We start from the raw sequence: 22,680 nt of genomic DNA, 5'->3' as shown, positions 1-22,680 counted from the left end.
TGCGTCGATGGTGGCGCTGTTGTCACGTGTACCGTGTACCGGTGACCGAAGCTACCTTCCACCCACCCAGCTTTACCACACCAAAAGGGAGGGTGAGGGAAAAGTTTTGCTCAATACTTTTCGGCTCCTGTAGCGCTGTCGATACAGTCGTGGTTTCGACTGCGGTACGGAACCCACTAGACTAGAAGAAGCCTTACCGAATGCGTCGTTGATCGTTAATAGATTCATTAACGATAACATCATCGATTGAGCTTGGTAACCGGCACCGACATCCTTCCTCCGACGCCACAACGGTTCCGGAACACATTACGGCCCCACCGGAGAGCTGGAAAGAGTGAGACAGGAAACGCGCTCTATGCGGACGAGGAAAAACAAATTCGAAGGAGATTCGGTAGCTCGGGAGAAGGGCTCAGTGTTAATTACAGCCCAAAAAGTAAAAATCATTATCATTAGCGTTAGACCCATCGGTTGGAAAAGGAAAAAAAGCGCAATGCTTTGGCGCAGTTTTCTACGGGCGTCCCCGGGGAAGGCTGAAAGGCACCCAGAAATGACCTTAATTATAGTAACTATTCAAATCAGCGCCAGGCAAACGGTCGTCCAACAGTGGAGAAAAGAAGGTTGTGTATGTGTGTGTGTGTTTATCGGTGACACAGAGCGGTGTTTGCGGGAAATTAGATGCAACGAAAATGGTTGTTCCGTGTAGGTGCTTCACAGACGAGAGCTCTTGGGTTTGCCTAATGGACGACTAAAGGCACAAAAAATATTCCTTTCCCCTACTTTCATGTAATGAGACTTGAAGCAACAAAAAAAACCGAGGAACTTGGGGCTTTTGTGACCATCACCCCGCAAAAAAAAAAAAAACACGATACGGAACTACTGGCCCATGCTGTAGATAAGTGATTATTTTGGTAGAAAAGCGACAACAGCAGGAAAACCTGCAGCAGCAAAGGTGACCCCAACGACCAAACGGCTCATTAGGATGAGACCACCAGCGCACATCAAAGCGGAGACCATCGCGTAAGCACAACACAACCGTATTAGCTACTGTCCGGTGCTCGGGCAGTGCCAAGCGTGTGATAAGCATTCGTGTCGGTGATTGGATGTTGTTGTAGAGGAGCATTGTGGGTGTGAATGTGTCTGTGCGAGTAGCCATTTAATTTTACACTCTATTGAGACATTTGCAATCAAAATTGGGGGATGATTACGAGTCACTCAATGCGGGGAAAACAGGGAGAGAGTGCTGAAGCTGTGTGCTGGTAAAAATGGAGTCATCATAATTGACAATCGCTCCACGAGAAGATGCCCCAAGGGTAGTTGGAGCTGCCCAGGTTGGTGTGAGCGGAATTTTGTTTGGGCGTAATTTGATGATTTGATTTATAGCGCTTATTACGAGAGATCTGTTATCTGAGCGATAATTTTGTCTTGCTTGATGCTCTGGCTGTAGTTGAGTTAGTTGAAGATAACAAAAACCAGGATTACACATAGCTTTAGACGTGGCATAATTGTAGCTTTACTATGTTAAAGTTATTATGCTTTCATTTTAAATTTTCGCCTGAAAACCATTTATTAGCTGGGTTGGTGTATTTCCGTTCCTGTGTGAGATAGTATGTATGCAATCATGTATATACGTAATAGTGATGAGAATAGTTCCGAAAATTGAGGAACGGAACGAACCTGCCAATCTGGAGAAAAAGAACGGAACGCGGAACGCAGGTTCAAGGGAACGCAGGTTCAAGGGAACGCAGGATGATCTGCCATGGTGTTTCAGGCTTGTTTTATTGGTGGCTTATTACTTTCTGCTACTGATGCTCCTGATTTACTCTCGTCCATCTCGCTGTATGTTCCCTCTCGTTCTCTTCGTCCACGTGATCCTCTGTCAATTGAAACACGTCATACTCTTTATACTTTCAATGACCCTCTTCTGTCCTGTTTCAGGTTGTTTAACCACTTTTACTATCTCTTTGATTTCGACTCCTCTCTTAACTCTTTTCGTAACCGTATTTTTTCTTCTAATTCCCTTTAATTATTCTCCTTAGTTTTCTATTACTCTCTTTTTTTTTTTGTTTTTGTTAAGTTTATGATAGTGTCGCCCGGCCTCCGTCGTGCACCGACCAGCCGCGAAGGTGACTGGTCCTGGCGATGCCGTCGGCTTCCGTGCGGCAAATATATGCCCGCTGCCTTCCCGTGCTGTCGAAGCGGATGGACGAAGCGGACCCGCCGACCACGGTCTTGCACCAAGTGCCTCCCTCCCGCAGCGTCTTCACCGACAGAGATTCGCGCCTCACAGCTGCCTTCCAGCTAGTTGCCCCAAGCTTGCGGGGGCCTATGCGGACGGAAGGGGAATCCTGCCAATGTCGAACACCTTGGTCAGTTGACACGAGGGAACGAGCCCGGGTAGTAAAGGAGAGGATGGTGACCACGCCTTCTCGCCAAGTAGTGTCCAGTCAAGATTGCCTTGGGTAGGGTCTCGAAGGGAGTACAGGGCTTGTGTGGAACGGATCTAAATACTTTCGGAATAATCGGAAGTAATAGTCTCTTGCACAAAATTTCTCCTTTTGCTACTAACTATTTTATTTTTCTTCCACTGGAGTCGTTTACAAGCAACATGCTGCTCTAGCGATTGCCTAGAGCATTTTCCGCGAAAATATAATTATATTTAGTAAAACGTTTTTTCCGTATTTTAGTGTAATCCTGTTCTGGAACGTAAGACGAAAATAGTAAACGCTACGCGGAATCGAACCAGGGTTCCTGTGCGCAAGTTTGCCAACTTGCGCTTGTTGCCGCGCAGCACTGATGCATGTGTTCCGCAAGGAAACAGTTTTGTCGGCTTAGTAGTAGTGGTACTACTAAGCTCCGCCTACGCTCACCGTAGGCGCCTACGCATACGCTCACCGCCTACGCATACGCTCACTGGTACTCACGTCGCGTGAGCGACATCCTTCCCCTCGTAATCCAATCGCTTGGATTACCACCTTGAATCGTCATCCTTACTGCTGATTTGTTGTATCCTCCATTTTGTTTCGTTTCGTGATAAGGTATTGTGCCATACTAATCTTCCTTTTGGCTGGGTTTGTGATGAGCAAGTGCTCCTTATCCTTCACGTCTACCACTGCTATTTTAACCACTGGTCTAGTTAAAATTCCCTTTAAGGTATTCACCTCAACAGATCGGACCTGTCCATCCTTAGCAAGATGCACCTTATTCACCCGACCTTTTATCCAAGATCCTGGAGGAGCGTTGTCATCAGTCAGTACAACGACATCACCTTCATTCACTGGCACCACCTTATTGGTCCACTTATCCCTTTTTAGGAGCGTAGGCAGATACTCCCCCTTCCACTTGTCCCAGAATAGCTTCGCGTTATGCTGGACTAGTTTGAACTGCTTGTGGTCGATGCTGGAGGTTGAGAGCGTCCACGGCGGTATAGCGCTACCGCTTCGCCCTAAAAGGAAGTGAAAGGGTGTTAGTACTTCCTCCTCTTTGTTATCCACTGGTAAATGAGTCAAGGGTCTTGAGTTTAATATAAACTCAATTTGCAGCAGCGTAGCGGTCAATCTTTCTGGCGACGGTTTGCGCAGCTTCCAGTCTTCCATCATCTGCCTCAGACCTTTTTTGATGGTCTGAATTTGCCTTTCCCATAGTCCGCCGAAGTGTGGTGCCGATGGAGGATTAAAGTGCCATTCTATCTGGAACTCACTGGCTGCTTCTCTTCCCATTCTATCGTTGATTTCCTTCGCTAGGTTGCGAAGTTCCTTCTCCGCACCAACGAAGTTAGTGCCATTGTCACTATACATGTGACTAACCTTCCCTCTTCTGTGTTGGAAATTTTTAAGGCACATGAGAAAGCTGTCTGTGTCGAGTTTCGGTGCTACCTCCAAATGTATGGCACGTGTGGACATACACACGAAAATCACTCCCCACCGTTTCTCAGTTGATCGGCGAACTGCTACTTCGAACGGTCCGAAATAATCGACTCCGCAGTGAGTAAATGGCGGGGTGTACGGTTTAACTCGGCAGTCTGGTACTGGTGCCATCATGGGTGCCACCGGCTTACAGGAGTGTAAGATGCACCATTGGCAGCACTGCTTGACGTTATTAAGCGCCGCCCTTATGTTGATAATCCAAAACTCTTGCCTTAGCTCTGCTATTACCACATTGTCTGCTTGATGCATACACCTTTCGTGGCGATCGCGCACGATGAGTTTCGTCAAACGGTGCTTTTGTGGCAAGATAATAGGCAATCTTGCAGTCGATGGAATACACTCCGCATTGCAGAGTCGGCTATTGCTGCGCATTATTCCAACTTTGTCTAAAAATGGCGTCAGCGTTCGCAGTGAACTCGTCTTGCCCACCATTTCTCCCTTCTCTAAGCATTTTATTTCCTCTGGAAATGCTTCTCGCTGCGCCTTTTTGTAGAGGTACCCTTCAACTGCTTCTACGTCACTCATTCGAATAACTTTTGTGAATTTCTTCCTGTCTGCAACGTACTGCGAAAATTTTCGTAACATTAGACCGTGACGAACTAGCTTTTTCCATTCGGAGTAACGTTCTATGTTTAAAGGTCAGCATTTTCCGAATGGCAGTTAACCACTTCTTCTTCCGTGGCCAATTCAGCCCTGCTCATAGGCCATTCATCCTCACCTTTTGTCAAGAATGCCGGTCCTGACAACCACATTTCTTGGTTGTTTGTAAGCTTCGTCGCTGCGTCTGCTGGATTTTCTCTAGTTGGTACCCAGCGCCACTGATTCATGGCCGTCGTTTCGAGAATTTCACTAACTCGATGGGTGACAAACGGATGGTATCGTCGCCTCCTATTTTTAATCCACGCAAGCGTCGTCTGCGAATCGCTCCAGTAATACATTCTTGTTACCTCCACCCTTAGCTCTTGCTTAACCGTGTTGGCCAACCGTGCCCCCAAAACTGCCGCTTGCAATTCCAGGCGTGGAATCGACAATTGCTTAATGGGCGCCACCCGAGCCTTTCCTGCTAGTAAATGGGTGACGGTGTTTGTTCCATCGAAGCTTCTCATATATACGCAGGCAGCAAATGCCTCGGTAGATGCATCTACGAACGTGTGTAGTTCACTGAAGATTGCACCTGCCGGCCTGATGCATCGTGGCACCTCTAGCTGATTTGCTTTCTCGATTAGTTTTATCCACTTGCCCCAGTCTTCCTTTAGATCGTCTGGTATCTCTTCATCCCAGCCGTTTACTGCCAGGTGGATTGACCTAAGTAGGATTCTGCCATGAATAGCAATATGACTTATTAGCCCCAGAGGGTCATAAATGCTCATAACAAAGCTGAGAACTTCCCTTTTTGTTGGACTTCGGTTGGATTCCAATATATCGGTGCGCAGGTTCGAAAACTTTATCTTATAGCCTAGCGTATCGCTAGGGGTTTTCCAAAAAATTCCTAGCACCTTTTCATATGAGCCACTCTTCTCTTCAAAGAAAAGTTCTGTACTCTTTGTTTGCCTTCTTTCTTTTGGTAATTCCTGAAGTAGCTGACGCGAATTGCTAATAAAATTGCGGATATGGAACCCAGCTCGATCATGAACCGCAACTACTTGTTGACTGGTTTGTATTGCTTCGCTTTCTGTCGCAAAACTGTCGATATAATCGTCGACGTAATGTTGTTTTACGATCGCGTTGTATGCCCGTGGGTAATAATCCTTCAATCGAAGAGCGTTCTCATTTTTGACTGCTTGTGCACATGAGGGTGAACATGTAGCACCGAATGTCATAACCTGCATGACGTATACATCAGGCGCCTTCCGCTCATCACACCCACGCCATAGTATCCTTTGCGATTGCTGATCGTCCTGTCTCACCATAACCTGGTGAAACATTTCTTTTATGTCACCTGCTACAGCAATCTTTCCTTCTCTGAATCTCACGAGTATACCGAATAGCGACGTCGTTGCATCCGGACCTGCTAGAAGCTGAGAGTTTAGCGATACTCCTTCAATCTTAGCGGCGGCGTCAAACACCAATCGTGGCTTCGAATTCGGCTTGTTTTTGTTGCTGACGATGAAGTGCGGGAGATAGTAAAACTTTGAATCAATCTTCAACAATTCTGACAGATAGTCTCTACGCTCTACTCTTGTTTTTTTTCTTTTCTTTTTTGCTAGGTCAAGACTAGGTTAGTTAGGCTTAGTTTTTCATGAATTATTTTGTTTATTTGTTAGTATTAAATTAGTTTTAAGTCTATTATATTTAGCCTTGATGGCAGATTTTGTATTAAAGAAATGAAATGAAATTAAATGAAATGGTTACGCTTTTTTCAGTTGCTCACTTTTTATATAGTTAACTTGAAAGTATTCATTGAATATTGTGTATTATATTTTTTGTGCAGTATTCACACAGTTTCAAATAAAAACAAAGCTAAATAATAGTTTACTGAATGTGTAAAACTATTCTTCTACTAAAATATAAACGCTTAACTTAAGCAGCCCGCTATACAGTTCCTTTTTCATTAAAAGGTTAAGGCATTTTGTTGTTTTTGTTTTTACTAAAATTAATCATTATTCCCTTTTTATACTTCTATATAAAGAAGTAAATCAGAAATTTATTGCAACGCATATGAAATTTTTATGCAAAATCAAAAAGCTTACAAGTTTAATCGGCTTTTTAAATTTCGTATGGTCTAAATTACACTAAACTGATTGAATTAATATTTTTTAATAGAAGCAGATAGCATCGAATAACATTGGTTTATATAAAATACATAGACTGTTAAGTTGTTTTTGTAGGGTTGACATTATACTGTACGGTGAACTACCCGTGTGAAAGTGTCCGGTAGTGCACTTTAATTGTCCATAAGAATAGCGCTGTTTCACGGGGCGATAAACAGCGTTAAAGAAATTATTGCGGAAGGCTAAACGTGTCATGCACCCTCAATATTGAGTTGCACAAAGAAGATCTCAGGTAAAAATTCAAACGAGTTCATTGGAGATGCATGCGCAACGAAGCAGCTTAGCACCAGACACATAGCAATTCATTGACTACCACAATGCAGTCCAAATAACGCACGCAGATAAAAATAAATAAATACTGATAACATCCATATGGCAGAAAAGAAACATTTCATTCATTACGCTTACCGCTAGTGCAGGATTGCCTCTTTAAATTTTAGCGATTAGCTTCCCACCCACAAATCTCTATCCTTCTCTGGCTTCACGGCTCAGGTGTTGTACCGTTATCTTTTTGACTGAGAGAGTATGGTTTGCGCTGTTATCACTCTCATAGACAGAATGTGTGTGTGTGTGTGTGTGTGTGTCCATACTAGAAAGAAGCAAAAGAGAAGAGAACACCGTTCTTTACCGGAACGAAAAGAACGCTGAGAGACACAGGTTCAGATTTTACCTGCTTCCTTTGTACGTACCAAATCGGCCCATCGTATGAAAGAGAGCAGATGATCGTGCGTTCCAGACTGGATCGAAAAGAACGCTGAGAGAAACAGGTTTAAATTGAACCGGCAAACCGGCTCATCAATACAAAGAGAGTAGAATGTCGTGCGTTCTAGGCCGGATCGCAAAGAGCACAGAGAGCAAACGGCCCAGCACAGATCGCCGAGAACGCTGAGAGCAGCCGGTTCAAATCGGATCGATAAGATCGTTGATAACAGTCGGTACAGGTCGGATCGCAAAGAACGGTGGAAGCAACAGGTTCAGTTCAGCTTGCATGCTGGAACGGATCGCACCTGGCAGGTTCGGAACGCAACGCGCATCACTAATACGTAATAGTGTACAAACCATCATGTGTCTCAAAATATATTTAATTTCTGTTGTTTTTTTCTTTCTTTGAATGCCATTGTACTACCATAGAAACTTTTTTTTAACTTTTGATAATAAATTTCAGCACTCTGAACAAAAAAAAAACTTTTATTTCGATACATTATGAACAAACAAAATAGATGCAAATAAAAATAAATAAATAAGACATCAATACTTACAATCTGGCATGTGCAGTTTTTATGACGTTTTAAGCTCGTCATTTAAGTCGTTGAAAAAGTTAAACGTCTTCAAGATAGAACTGTAGAATATTGTTTGTTATAGTTATTGAAGAGTCCTTTTGCTTCGTTGTTTATATGTAGTTCAATTGAAAAAAATGATGATTTCAAACCAAAAACACTAACTTCTTTAGAAGATGAATAGTTCTGTTTAGCCCATGAGTGCATTGAGCAAGTTAGTGAAACGATTGTTAAGAATACGAATAGAACATAACTGGTTTTTGCTCTCGAGATAGATAAAACTCATCATATCACTTGACATAAACAGTGGCAGATTAAATAGAATGTAGGCCTTTTTAAAGTAACGAGCAAGAATTTGTACGAGGAATACTAAACTAGAGAAGAATTGAGAAGCAAATTTACTTATGAGCAAGGGGATTGTCCCTTTTTTTGGACCACTTAGTTTGCGTAGTGCTTAATCCGCCCCTGGACATAAATGTAATTCTGTACTTTTGAATAACATAAATACAGGGTTTTTCAGCAGTTCTCATAGTTGTGGGACACTTTTTTGACTCTTTCTTATGAGAAGTGAACTTCATTTGTTGGAAATTGGACTCTATGGCATTCTTTTTGAACAGGCTCCTTGGAAATTCTTATTGCATTTGTCCAACAAGGGTGCTATAGAGTCCAATTCCCTTTGCATTAAGTTCATTTCGCGTAAGAAAGAGTCAATAAAGAGGCTCACACCTACGAGAACTCCTTGGAAAACCTGTATGTTTTGTTAAGTTTTAGACGATATTAACCCAACTCGAGATTTAGTCGACAATTCGCTCCATTCACACATTCGTTATCCGTATTTTATCAGGTTGAGTTGATGTTGGTATGTTTGAAAGTACATGTGTCTCAGTTCTGCTAAACAGTAAAAAATATAGAGTCAACAAGATGATTCATTTTACATTTGCTCTTATAATTCATCAAAATACTTCCAAGCGAGATCCGTATAGGTGGCCCGTATGGATATCAGCATTAGCCTTTAGAATTACGATTTAAACAATTCCTTCTTGTTTTAAAAGAAGCTCCTAATAACTATGCCATGTTTATTTAGAATTAATATTATCATTTACATCTCCCAAACAAACTTTTCAATTAGTATTTGATGTTTCCGCTTCCGCACAATCATCACCTCTTGCAATCGAACCCGGTTGCAAACATTTCTGCTACCAGTGCAACGGTTTCCCTTTGCACGCTGAGAAAACGCCTCCCTGCTTGCATAATAATTAATTCATCAATTTTCAAACACTTTACCCTGTTTGGTACAATGCAACATGACACACTGCCCGCACTTCACAACTCCTTCGCTTGCCATCCTTCGCCGCAGCTTATCGTTACAGCACGCATAATGAAATATAATCAACCAGCAATTTAGCGCAGAGCGCGTGCATAATGGTGGTTGTGGTTTTCTTCCAAACAAGCTACCACCGTCACTACTGGCCTCGGTAGCATTCACACGGGGCATTGAAATAATCCACTCTGTCGATGTGGCCTGGCCAACAAGAGCATCCACGAGCATCATCGACGTAGTACAGTCAGTTGTTACTAAACTTCGGTAGCAAGCATTTCGAAAATTCGGCCCCCTTTGCTATATTGTTCAAGAGGACGAAATCGCACACACACACAGACACACTCGAGTGGCTCTGATTGACTTTGATTTCGGGATGGGCAGGAAAGAGGAATGATGGTTGAGCTGGAATCGAGATGGAATTATTAAGAGCGAGTTTGCCGAGAGCGCACGCGCCAGCCCTTGTCTTTCCCTGCATGCATACATGTTAGCGTGCGCGTGTGTGTGTATGTGTGTGCTACATCGTGGAATTTAATTAATATTGAAGCTTATGAGTAAGTGGCATTGCAGCCGTTGAGCCTGTGCAAAGTCAAAGTCGAAGTTGCTGGGGCGAACTGCGAGAATGCATATAACGAAGAGCGCGCCTGTAAGGGAAACTTTGGCTTTGCACAACACACGGAGAGTTCTGTAGCGAGTAAGGAAAGGAAAGTTTGGTGTGTGTTTTACCCGGGCACACACACACACACATACATAAGTTGTTGGTTGGTTCGAGAGCGGAATCGTGTACCATGTAATGTTTAATAACAATTTCGTGCACACATCACAAAAAGGGAAATTGACATGGAATTTGCAGGATGGATTTTAAATGTGGTATTATGCATAATCATTTTTGCAAAATCAAACTCCTTTTATCATATCAATTAAAAATTAAAAAAAGGAAACGGAAAGATCTACAAAATATTCTATATCTAATGCTTAAAAACTCACATTGAATATTTGTTTTCATTGAAGAGTCAAATAAACACGATTGACACATCTTTTTTTATGAACAAGCATTTACAAATGTTGCCTTGTTTATTTTTGTCTATCTGTAATATAAAATAAGCAGCATTTTTAGGAACATTTTATGGAGAAAAAAAATCATACAAAATTGTTTCCTTATTTGTTTTGAATGATTTTCATTGTTTAGGTTTTGTAATGATGTTGATTCAATGTAATACTCGTTAAACGAGTTAAACGAGCAATTTGAAAACAAAATGTCTACTGTTTCAAAACTAAATCAAACGAAAACATTTAACATAGTCTGTCTGACAAAACTGTCCAATGCAGCTCCGCACAACAAACACATTTAAAATAACATAGCAAAGCTACTGCCCATCCTTAAACGTCCATTGAAGGGCGAGCTTTTGCGTGGAAGTGAAGCGCAACAATTTATGGTTCATTATTGAAATGGATTCAATCACGACGGTGGGTGCTGGTGATGGTGATGGCAACCACCCAGCCATTCATACATCCATCCTCACACAATCCTTCACGCGGGAAGGGTCGTATATTACCGCAGCAAAGCCGTCACTCGTTTCACAATTAGGACTCGGTCCGAGATGTGTCTGACAGTCTCGGGCAGGTCATTCCATGATGTTGGCGCCAATCAACACACAACACATACACATATCCTGTCCAGGACGAATCTTGATCTACGAGACGAGCGGATTCGCCTCACAAACACACATACACACACATACACAGACCATCAATCAGTCCGGGGAAAACCGACGGTCTCGGGAATGCAGTGATTTAGATTGTCAAACCGGTCAGACCGGTCAGACGGAAGCGTTGCCCGCGGTGTAGGGGAGAACGTCTGCTGATGGAGAAGCAGTGGGGAGAACCAGCTTCCCACAAAACCGGAAGGAAATTCATAACGTGTAAACATAAATCTAGATAGCAATTAAGTTGGCAATAAAATCAAAACGATAACGGGAAGCGGCCTCCAGCGAGCTCGCTTTCTCTGTTATGCTGTGAGAGAGTGTGTGTGAGAGTGTGTGTGTCAAAAACCCATGGAGCAATGGCCAACGGTCTGGGGGCATTGAATCGATCTGCGTGCGTACGGATGAATAAATAAAGACTTTTCATGCTTCACCGGCGCCCGGGCAAGAGAAGCACCAAAGCAGGAAATAGGGAAAACAGTGTAAAGAATAGTGAACAGAGGCAAGAAGCAAAGCGGCGAGGGAAGGGAAGTTCTCAACCGCACGCACACGCTGCCGTGCTGACTGTGGCCCCGTTGCTAAATACCGCTTATGTGCAGCGAAGCACGGGTTGAAGCCGGGCAAAACGCCGGAAACCGAACCCCTTCATGTGCCATAAATTGTGTGCCCGGTTTGGTCGCACCAAGAACCCACCTACCCACCCATCCGAACCCGGAATCGGTAAGCCATTTGCGGTCATGTAGACTAAATCGGTTAATGTTTCAGCTTTACGGCTGCCACGGCCAAACAATGCCACAAACTCGTACACACCGGGGTCGATACCAATCGAGGCGCATGAAGGCGGCGATAAAGGGAGAAACCATTTAGTGGCAGCACATTTCCTTCGCCAGTAACTTTTCCCACCACCCACCACGGGTGGGCGGGTGGGTATGGTGAGAACAACATCCGTTTTCCACAGTTCGATTTATGTGTGTGTGTGTGTGTGACTGTGTGGTTTGTACCTGTCGGTATATGTGGGTGTGTATGTGCACTTACTGTTCACATTTCCCAAGAACCAGAAGGTTGCAGTTTGCAATTGTTATTGTTACGCGCGACCGTCCTCACCACGGTGGCACTCCAGAGCGTGCCGGCGAACGCTTTAACGCATTGCTCCTCCTCGAAGCCTCCCCATCTCAACCCCTTTATTGTTTACCCAAGGCTCTCCCTGTGCGCTGTGCTATTTGACTTGTGTCATAACTCTCGGCCAAAGCGGCCGTGGCTGTGATCGCTTGTTTGGCTTATTTATTGAATTCTAGTGCAATGTTCCGCGCAAGACGCTTGCGGGTGGTATGTGGGACGGAGCAGATTGATCGGTGCTGTTGGTTTGCTGTGCGCTGGCTAGCTATTAATTACCACCGATTGATTTCCTTCGCTCGATGCGCGTTCCAGTACATTTTGTCCAGTTCGAGTGATATCGGATTGACGCACCTGGCTAGGATCGTTTGTATAGGGACTTTGGAAGCCGATCTGCTGATGATTGATTAGATGTTGTGAATTATTACAACATCTATTGTTTTCCGGTATGAAACATGAAGTCTTAGCTATGTGCTTGCTGCTTTGTGCTTCAAATTTCCGACATGAAGGCTGCTCCCAATAACCTGTACCAAGAAATTCAAATACATGGTATACGTAATAGTTAGGATGATCATGTGTCAGTTAGAAGTATATGGTTTTTGGAAGGTTTCAATAGTTCCTTTGTCTCTCTCGATGCCGTGAAGTGTATTACTGATATGTGTAGAATGTGAATAAATCCCATAATTAACCCATGATAGAAAATGTTGCATCTTACAGAAATCAATCCCTGTCAAATATTATAAAATATCCTGCTTTTTTATATCATCTTCAATTTAAAAAGAGTTTTTTAGATGATAAGACAGAGAGTGCTTTAAAACTCCGTAGACTAAACATCAAATTTATTTACAAAATATCGTCATACTCCAGTAGAAGGAAGAAGCTACCGTAATACAACCGTCCGTACCAAATGTGGCCTCAAATTCACTCATGTTTGAACTCCTACACAAGATATTGGAACAGATGTTGGATAACTTAAGTGTCACATTTGAAGAACAACCTTTTTTTCGAGGGAAGAAAATGTTTTTTAAAAACATTGGAGTAATTCAATTACACATTCTGTTCAAATATGGCGGTTGAAACAAAATTATGTCAGCGTCACGAGTTCTACTGTGATGATCAGAGGTGAGACGCAGTTGGTCAGACACAGTTGATCGACAAAACAGAAATATCGTGACTAAGTGAGTGACCAATACTTGGGTTCTAAACGTAATGTCACCAAGCATATGATTGATCCATCAACTGCTTAAGTCTCACCTCATATTATGTTAGTGGGGCCCTTTCCGTTTGAAATTCGTAGGCTGAAATTTCAGCCTGTCAGCTGTTTGCATTGTATAGCAGTTTTCGAGCAGCTATCTAATTGAGTATAATATACAGGTGGGCTTATCCCAAGGTGTATGAATTTAGAAGGCTGATTTTTATCGCTTCTGCTTCTGAATGAAGATTGTAAGAGTATTTTGAGTATTCGTCAAGCCTCCAGAAAGCTCGTTGGAGCAAGAGTTTTCACTCGTTCTGTCGAAAAGTGATGTTCAAAATTAATTATGAAAAAATGCTATGTGACCACCTGGACTACATACACTTTGATTCCAGATTCCACCACCTGATCTCTTTAATGCACCTTGGGATAAATGTAAACAAAACCGTGTTTTCGAGCAGGTACTCGAATCTAATTCTAGCTTTTAAGCTAAAATTTTCTAGACTGAAAATCGCAGGCTAGTTTTTTGTGTGGTTTTGTATGGATTGTTTACATGATTTCAGCCTCCAACTGTCAAACTTCATACAAAAAACTAACTAGAATCGTGAAGGCCCCCAGTGTTAGAGATTGCAGTGCCGTAGGAAAAAGAATAGACAAAAGTACGTGTGGTTCGATTGGAGTGATGATGAAGAAGGAAGTTTTATTTGACACAAAATGGTCCGAGTTCATATAACAGAGGTGTGTAGGTCAGAAAAGGGTTATTCCGTTTAGAGGTATAACAGTTAACTGTCCTGCGTTGCACACAGGGTGGTCCTGTGTCCAACACTTAGTTGTGTACGTGAGCTGATTTGAGCTTCGTTTCAGTCATGAGTGTTGCTGACAATGTGTTGACCGTTATTCGCTATCACTTCCTCACAGCGTAGGGCCATATCGCCGATGAGGTTGCCGCATTCGCTTCTGTCTATGCGTTTCCACATAGCCTTGCAGCGTCTCCATAGCGAATCGGCAGAACGTGCATGCTTGTTCTTAAGCTGACGCTTGAGAGTTGACCACAGATTCTCAATCGGGTTGAGGTCTGGACTCAACGCAGGCCACGGTAGAACTTGCACATCCTCGTTTGCCAAAAAACATTTAACTAATCGCGATGTATGCTTTGAGTCGTTATCGTGCTGAAAGATGTAATGCTCTTCGTCTCCGAATTTTTGTCGGGCGTGTGGCAACATCTTACGACGTAGTATGTTTCTATACCCTTCCGAGTTCAGTGTCCCTTTGATACGGAACAAAGGACCCGGGCCGTGCCAGGAGAAGCCCCACACCATTACGTGGCCGCCTCCGTGCTTTAGGGTTTTTATAGTATTTTTTGGATGATACGCCTGTTTAGGAAGGCGCCAGACGTATTTAGTGCCGTCCGAACCATCCAGATTGATTCTGGACTCATCCGAATAAATTATTTTGCTCCACCAAAAGATGGATGCAGCTAAATGCTCTTCAGCAAACCGAAGAGCATTTCTACGTGGTGCGGCATTAGCTTACGAACCTTTCGTGGTTTCCGGGCACAGAACCCACCGGCGTGTAAACGGCGCGACACCGTTTTCGCCGAAACTTGCAATCTAAGCTCCTGCTTAATACGATTGCAAGTTTTGAAAGGGTCCGCCCTGATTATCTCAACCATCTGCGCGTCAACGTCAGCAGTTGTTTTTCGCGGACGACCTGAGGATTTACCCGTAGCCTCGCTACGAATGGCGTTGTCCACAAACGTCCGCGAACGGCCGAACGCCTTGCAGATGGTTTTGATAGGCACGTTCTCACGATACAAACCCTGAATATGTTTCCGCTCCTCTGGAGTGCAGTGCTTTCCGCGACCCATGATTAACTTGTGGAATTTTCAAATCGCAAACTTTCACCTTTACCACTGAATGAAGAATGAAGCGCAACACGGTTTTGATCTCTTTTTATACTACCGAAAAACGCTGCCGTTACTCAAAACTCAGATAAGTAGCGCACCACAAATGCGAGTATAAAAGGCAAACAAACAGCGATTGCAAATTCAGTACGCCTCGAACGTTAGGCGAAAGTACTCCGCAGGAGCCAAAGCCTCTCTAAACCATACTAACAACAACATACGCCTCGATCTGTTGGCGATAAGAGGCCAACGAACTCCGCAGAAGCCAAAGCCTCTCTAAACCATACTAACAACAACAACAACTGTTGGCGATGACACACCTATTGCACGCAAAAAAACACACAACAAATTTTTTTCCTATCTTTTTGTCCACCGGTGTACTAAATAAGTCTCGGTAGCCTGGAGGAGGCCTATATGAGGCTTGAACGCACGACGGGCATGATGTTATATCGTGCATGCTGACGATTGTACCACGGAACCGCCCGTGGAATGGATTCCAGACAATAATAGCACAGCACATCAAAAACTGCACCATAGAAAGCAGAAATTGGGGAACATAGTTGATATTTGGTACCTCACACGACTTTTACACGACCCCACTACAAATCGGGATCGAAACATAAATCGAGATAAGGAAAGGTAGAATATCATGGCTGATAGCATTGAATCCATTCGTAGCAGTGGCCTACGTCCAGACTCATTTTTACTAATTGTTCTGATATTTTGCAACGTACTGGATGGTTGCTAAAAATTTTTTACTGAAGCGTTGTAGAAACGTTGTAGATGATGATGATGATGATGATGATAAGTCCCAACTCTTACCCCAACACAGGTTTGAGAAGGACGGAAGTGAGTACTGGTACTATATAAGTACTATATAGTCCCAGCTTCGTCCGTCGCGACAGGTTCTTTGAGGTGAACTGCTTTTTCAGGCTGTAGAATGACCGGTTGGCAGCCAGCATCCTTACTTATATGCTATTGTCGTTGCTGACCTTTGACCCAAGATAGGTGAATTCTGGGACGACTTCAAACGTGCGTTCACCTATCTGTACATCACGCCTACGTAAATTCTGATTAACTATTATTTTTAGAAGGACAGAAGTATCTTAACGATAATATTGCCCTGATAGGTATATTGAAATATTTTGTACGAGCAAGTGGTGGCATCGGAAAACTCTCAGAGGAAATGTCCGAGTCATACGCACACCCAAGATGGTCAACATAGTTTCATCAAGAAAAAAATTGGCTGGAATGATACCAGCCAATATGTTGACTATGTACTAAATATATATGTACTAAACTTCGAGACATCTAGAAGCAAAGTGAAACACAAACTTTGAGTGTAACGGGGCTTCATAAATGACAACGACTGTAAAAGACAGATAAAAATAATTTATTCATAAAGGAGACAATTACAGACGTTTTCTGAAACATTTAAGAGCTACAATTTTAAAGTAACTTGATATTTGTTTAAGAAAATTCTTAGTTATTCTTAAGTAAAGCATCTTTTGAGCGCATCCAAGAACAGAAGACTGTTTCATACCAATTACTAAAACTGTCGATATCAAATATAATACCTTAAAGCCTAAATGAATTCAACTCATTTCAAAATGCTATAAATCTCCCGTGTTGTCCTACATCCTTATTGCTTAACGTATCCACCAACAGCACGTGTTAATGTTGCTATATGATCTTTTTTCTTTTTCTACTTTCCGCACTCCACCTCTAGCCTCAACTATCTGACCTTCGGTCTGCGCTCCGTCTGGTTTCATGCGACAAACGTGGCGCTACATGCCGCCGCCACCGTGCTGTTCACGCGCGTCTGCCTCACGATCGCGAGCCTGCGGCAAAACTTTGCCATCCTGGCCGGCGTCCTGTTTGCTGTCCATCCGATCCACACCGAAGCGGTAAGTACGAAATGCTCATCATTGGCACATGGCAAACCTTTGTTTTTTTCCCACTCGCTTCAATTTCTTTGCTCCCCTTCTTCTCGTTTTTGTTCGTTTGCTCTTTTGCATTACCAGGAAAGACAAAAAAAAACAACAACCGCAAAGTGTACAAGCCGACCCGGAAGTGCAAAAACGAACGAAACTTCCGGGAGCGACTGATATTCGTGCACGTTTCGTGCCGGTTTGCTCTGCAGCCAAACCACTAACCCGATCTGTCCGGGTGTACTGGTCAAGCAGAGGGACATGTAGACGACAAGTCCCAAGCCTTTCGTTCTCGTTAGTTTAACCCACGACTAGCCCGGCCCGTGTCGGAAGTAGTACGAATGGGATTTTGCGCGTCCCAAGAAGTGGGCTTGGGTGGGAGAAGAGTTCATTTTCACCAACCCACAAGACCAACTGACATGACTCTCGACCGGAGAGCGCTCGGGAAAAGCGATCCGCAATGGGAAATTGAATCAACAGAATGCGAATGCAAATTGAACCTCGCGACGAATGGAACGGACAACGGCAAAATGGCGGAAAAATGTGCCCCACCGACCGCAAGGGGGAGGGGGGGGGGAGGATATAAAAAACAAGAAACAACTGAAATAACATCCCAACTGATTCATATTTGTGTGCCGCTGTGTATGTGTGTGTTTGATCGTGTGTCGTGCGACAAGAACAGACCATAAGCGTCAACGGGGTTGAAATAAGCTGCAAGAAAAATATTAAACAAAAAAACACGCACACACACACACAACATCGGTACAAATGGATAAAAGAACAAGAGTCCAAATCCTTCCCCACGTGGCCACCCTTCCCTCTTCCACCTCCTGCCCCACAGAATGCGGTAAAATAAAGTTTCACCGTCTCCACCGTGGCAACCCACCGGAGAGGCGAAAATATTTTGCACCAGCGTCGCGAAAGCAAATGAAATATTTCACATCATGGCCCACCCCGGCGTGGTGGTGCGGTGGGGACAAATCCTTTTGCACCGTGCCGGAGTGAGAATGAGAATTTGTTTCACTGGTTTCACCCAGTACCCCGCCGAAACATGTTTTGTTTTGTTTTGCTGGGCGAATGAAAAATTGTCGCTCGCAGCTGTCCATTGCTGTCCGAACAAGCAAGCGGTTGGGGGGGGGGCTTTGTCGCTTGTTCTCAGAATGTTGTTACCACCCTTCTCGTCTTTTCCGGTTCAACTCACCAGGCAATGGTTTGACACCGTCAAACACAGACCCACACACACACTCACAGACGGAGCGACATTTGCAAACGAACAGGTTCGATACAAGCCGTAGGTCTGTACCGGGAATTGGACACGGTCCGTTTTGTGCTGGACAGTGCTAATCAACGAAAGCGCTCCAACCGATGGTCCCACGCCCAAAGAAGGAAGGCAAGGTCGGGTTTTGCTTCGTTAGCAACGTTTGCCTTGTTAGCTCGGTTCCGGTTGGGAAGAATTTTGTTTCGCAGTCGGCATTTTTGACGGTTTTGGGAAATAGTTTTCCCTGCAGTGGTTAGATGGATGTTGTAGTTCTATCGTAAGGCTTTACTTTTTTTTCATTGTGAAGGCGCGATGAAACTGAAAGACGGGAAAAGAAGCGAAAAAGGTTAATTTGCAAGACTGGTATGGCGAACAATATTGTCGCGCAATTATAATTTATGTTTCAAAACAAGCGAGAATACGGTAGCGCTCTCAAGTGCGTTCCGAAAATTATAGTCCATTTAGCAAGCTTCAGCTTGCAAAATGGACAATAATTTGTGCTTATTTGACTATTTGACTATAACAGTGTGCTTGATGCGAATTGGTTTGACTTCTTTTATCAAACAAGATTCATGTCTATTCAAATAAAACCATTCATTGGCTAGCTATCAACAGAAAGTCCACCATTTTATGTTTCTAAAATTATGAATTTAGTTGGAACTTTAATTAGCTTAGCTTGAGATGAATCATTGCTTTCCGTGTTTGATTGTGTGATTCCAAATATATTTGGAAATCACGTGATCACTAGATTTATTACATTGATTGACTTCATTAATTAAATGTAATGGAAATGTAATACATTCGATCGACTCATCTCTTTATATTACACCAACAAAAATCTTCAATTGACATGAGCAAATAAGGAAGCCATTATTTCAAAGGTGTTTGTTTTCTGCCCAGTTAAAATAATTCTAGTATTAAACCTAGACGTTTAGATATTTCTGTTACTCAGTAAGGATAGGAAACAAGAAAAATAAGGTAAAGAGTGTTTAAAAAAACACATTGAAATGATTCCAATTGGCAAGACCTTGAGACTGTTAGATAAGCGAGGCTGCCTCATTACAGAGCTTTAAACTATCTTTGTAGCTTCTAGGAGACAGTCCATTCAGGAATAAAAATTTACTGTTAAAACTTATAATTCGATAGCACATTGCCAATATAGCAGCAAATAATACGAAGGAAACAACAACCGAGAACTACAAGATGACGTAATTGACAATAGTTCAGGTATACAGTGATATAAATGTGTTAAACATAATGGATCGTTCATATGATAATCGTAATAAGTGAAAAAGTAACTTTCCACGGACCGATTGAGTGATGTTCGAATTAATGGTGTTAAAAACAGGTCTTTTTGAAGGTGATCCGGATCATTTGATCGCATCAATCATTCAATCGTTCGTTCTCTGCTAAACCTGTCAGTTAATGCTTTATATGCAGTCAAAAAGAAAGAGAACATCTCAGGGCTCTATTGAAGTTTTTTGGGTTTTCCCAAATTTTTTTGGATGGCTCCCATAGCTTTTTAGCTCGTTCCTACAATTTATTGAACGTTACCTATTTTTTTTTACTTCGATTGTATTGATGTCCAATAGGACGATACCAACACTATGATGAAACTATTCAAAAATATATGGGAAACGGTGAATAAATCGTGAAAGAGACCCAAAAAATTACAGGAATCAAGAGAAATCATGTTTCATGTAATCATAATGTAATCATGTAATCATGTTAATCATGCGAAGAGATGTTAATAAAATACATGGGTGGTCAAATTCAAAACATGAGTCTGAACCGCGGTGTGACGAGGCTTTCTCGTTTTGGCATAAACAAGATATGTCTGATCTGCTATCTGAAGAGAGGAATGTTGATCCGACAATGATACCTGCTAACTTGCTCATTTGGTGCATTCGACCAATCGCCTTTGTTTCTCCCAGGGATACATCGACATCGACATACATCGACAAAAAAAGATTCACAAACCTTTTTGCGTTTCAAAGGCACGATTCTTCTATGAATTAAAAAAATGGAAAATTTCTGAACTCACGCGAAATTATACATGTTTATACCATTTTGAAATCCGCAAAGCGCAAAGATTACAATACCTATAAAGAATACTAATACCAAAATATACAGATTTTTTTAAGGCTCAAAAGATTACAAGTAAAAATTCGTGCCATTCAGCCTACAGTGGATGGCAAAAATGGCACGAAAAAGATTCGTCGAACTTCGCTCGATTTTCCGTTGTCATGATGATTTTGACAGGAGTTTTCAAGCAGAAATCGTTACATGGAAACAAGGCTACAGATTGATTCATTGAAATGAAATTGATTTATCTAATCAGTTGGATGGAGCTTCTTAAATATCTTCTATGGTGTGAAGTAGTATTTGTAGTATCTGCAGGGTTCATATTCTCGTGTCATTGTTTTGGATGATTTTACTGTAAAATTTCAAAAAACTTTAACATATTTTTGATTTATAATGAATACTGTTGAAGGCAGCCCATACATAAGTACCTTTACCTATGTAGCTATACATATACAAAAGTAATGCAAACATATTTAAGTGTGATTTATCCAACACATGAATTCAGATTCCATTATTCATCCATTTTCTATTTCTAGTCGACAAGCTGAATGTCAGCTCATCACTGGAACAATATGTATCATCCTGGTTAGATCCGTTTCACAATCACGTTCCACCATATTAGATTTCAGCAATTGTGTACAAACAAAAATGTATTTTAAAATCATTTTGGTTTATTTCTTACTGTTTGAAATGGTTTTTAGTACTTCAAACAAAAAAAAAAAAACCTTGCTGGACATAATATGTATGCTTCAGCTAAGAATATTCAATCAGTCATGAGCTAACTTGATCGGACCTGCCACGAATCGGCTTTTTAAACTTATTTTGAGACTGAAAATCTGAGCCATTAATTTGGCACGTTGTGCTTGCTTTCAGCCGCTAACTGTCCAACTCCATATTAAAAAGCTGATTAGTATCGTAAAGCCGCCTGGTCGAAAAGCTGCAATCTAGTCGAAAAACTTGCACTCCAGACAAAATTGAATAACTGATTATTTTCTAAGCTCTTAAAATTCATGCTCTTCTAAAAAACAGACAGATCATCTCACATTGCTTCCAGTGGTAATCCCGCCGATCTCATTTGCATCACTAAAACTTCCTTCGAAAGTAAAACAAAACAGCTATCAAAACATGCTAGATTTATCGGCATTCATTTCAGCGGATAAATCCAAAAGCCCTCGGCACGATAGTTTATGCAGTATCTATCGAACGGGAATGCATATTCTAGCAGCCTCTTGCTCTCAAATGGAAACCCTAATTGAACTTTCAACGAGACAAACTACTTTGCATATCTGCATTAAAGAGAGGGACAAACATAAAGAAAAAAAGAAAGAAACTAACAAGCACACTCCAATTGCCCTTGCTTGCTCGGCAGCACTTGAACCTTGCCGACACTAACCTTCACTCCATCCCCGAAAATCTCTCTCTCTCTCTCTCTCGTTCTGCCTCTATTTCCGCTCGCTCGAAAGCCAATAAATAATCGAAACTTTTTCCATCTCTTTGATCCGCTTTGCTGGATTGAACGAGTCGTGCCGGACGGATCGATCCCTGGTGGGATGTTTCCCGCTTCCCAGTGGAACGCCATCGGAAGATTGGGACCAGATTTAGATCGATTTCCGTCAGGAGTAACACGCAACACGGCAGCTTGACGGGCACCGGGTGTGCTCGCTCTCTTAAAACTAGCTTATCAGGCAACATCCCACGCCCCAGACCTTGTTCCCGTACTCGTTCGGTAAAGTGCACACAAGTGAACGCTGCGACACGATGCCATCGCTTTTGCCATGATGTCGAAGTAAATCAAGCGCACACTTTTCCTCGCACACCGACCGTCGGGACCAGGTTTTGAGAAGGTAGAAGAAAATCGATCGAGCGCCTTAAAACTATCCCAACCCATTCAGGGCTCTTTGACACTTACCACACGCTGTTAGACGCCCTTGTCCCTTTGCCGTTCGTCGTGCATCAGCCGTCAAAGATGGTGTGCGATTAGCTCTGCAGCCGTCGCTCTCGATCGATCCAGCCAGACAAGATACAAGAGGGTGTGTGTGTTCTTCTCTTTCTCCCTCTCCCTCTAGACCTATCGTCTATCTGCCTGTCACTGGTGTACTATTGCACCGATGTCTCCAAGCCATTGGGAGTTTGGCTCTGGCTCTGGTTAATAGCTGCAAACAGAGCGTGACCGACCCTGTGGAAGGGCTCTCCGGGCTGCACCACG

The 22,680-nt window shown here is 42.7% G+C and overlaps 1 protein-coding gene across 4 annotated transcripts in view; it reads left to right on the top strand.

The window, feature by feature from the left end:
• Positions 1 to 22,680, top strand: part of LOC133392704 (protein O-mannosyl-transferase TMTC1-like) — a 157,736-nt gene that overhangs the window by 89,137 nt on the left and 45,919 nt on the right. For all 4 annotated transcript variants that reach the window (XM_061653358.1, XM_061653360.1, XM_061653356.1 and 1 more), the window contains one exon: positions 16,930 to 17,107. In XM_061653358.1, the coding sequence (XP_061509342.1) occupies positions 16,930 to 17,107 (178 nt within the window). The remainder of the gene's footprint in view (positions 1 to 16,929; positions 17,108 to 22,680) is intronic.

This window comes from Anopheles gambiae, chromosome 3, assembly GCF_943734735.2.
Source record: "Anopheles gambiae chromosome 3, idAnoGambNW_F1_1, whole genome shotgun sequence".
Taxonomy (NCBI): Eukaryota; Metazoa; Arthropoda; class Insecta; order Diptera; family Culicidae; genus Anopheles; species Anopheles gambiae.
Note: the sequence above shows the minus strand (reverse complement) of the source record. Positions and strands in the feature narration are given on the sequence as shown.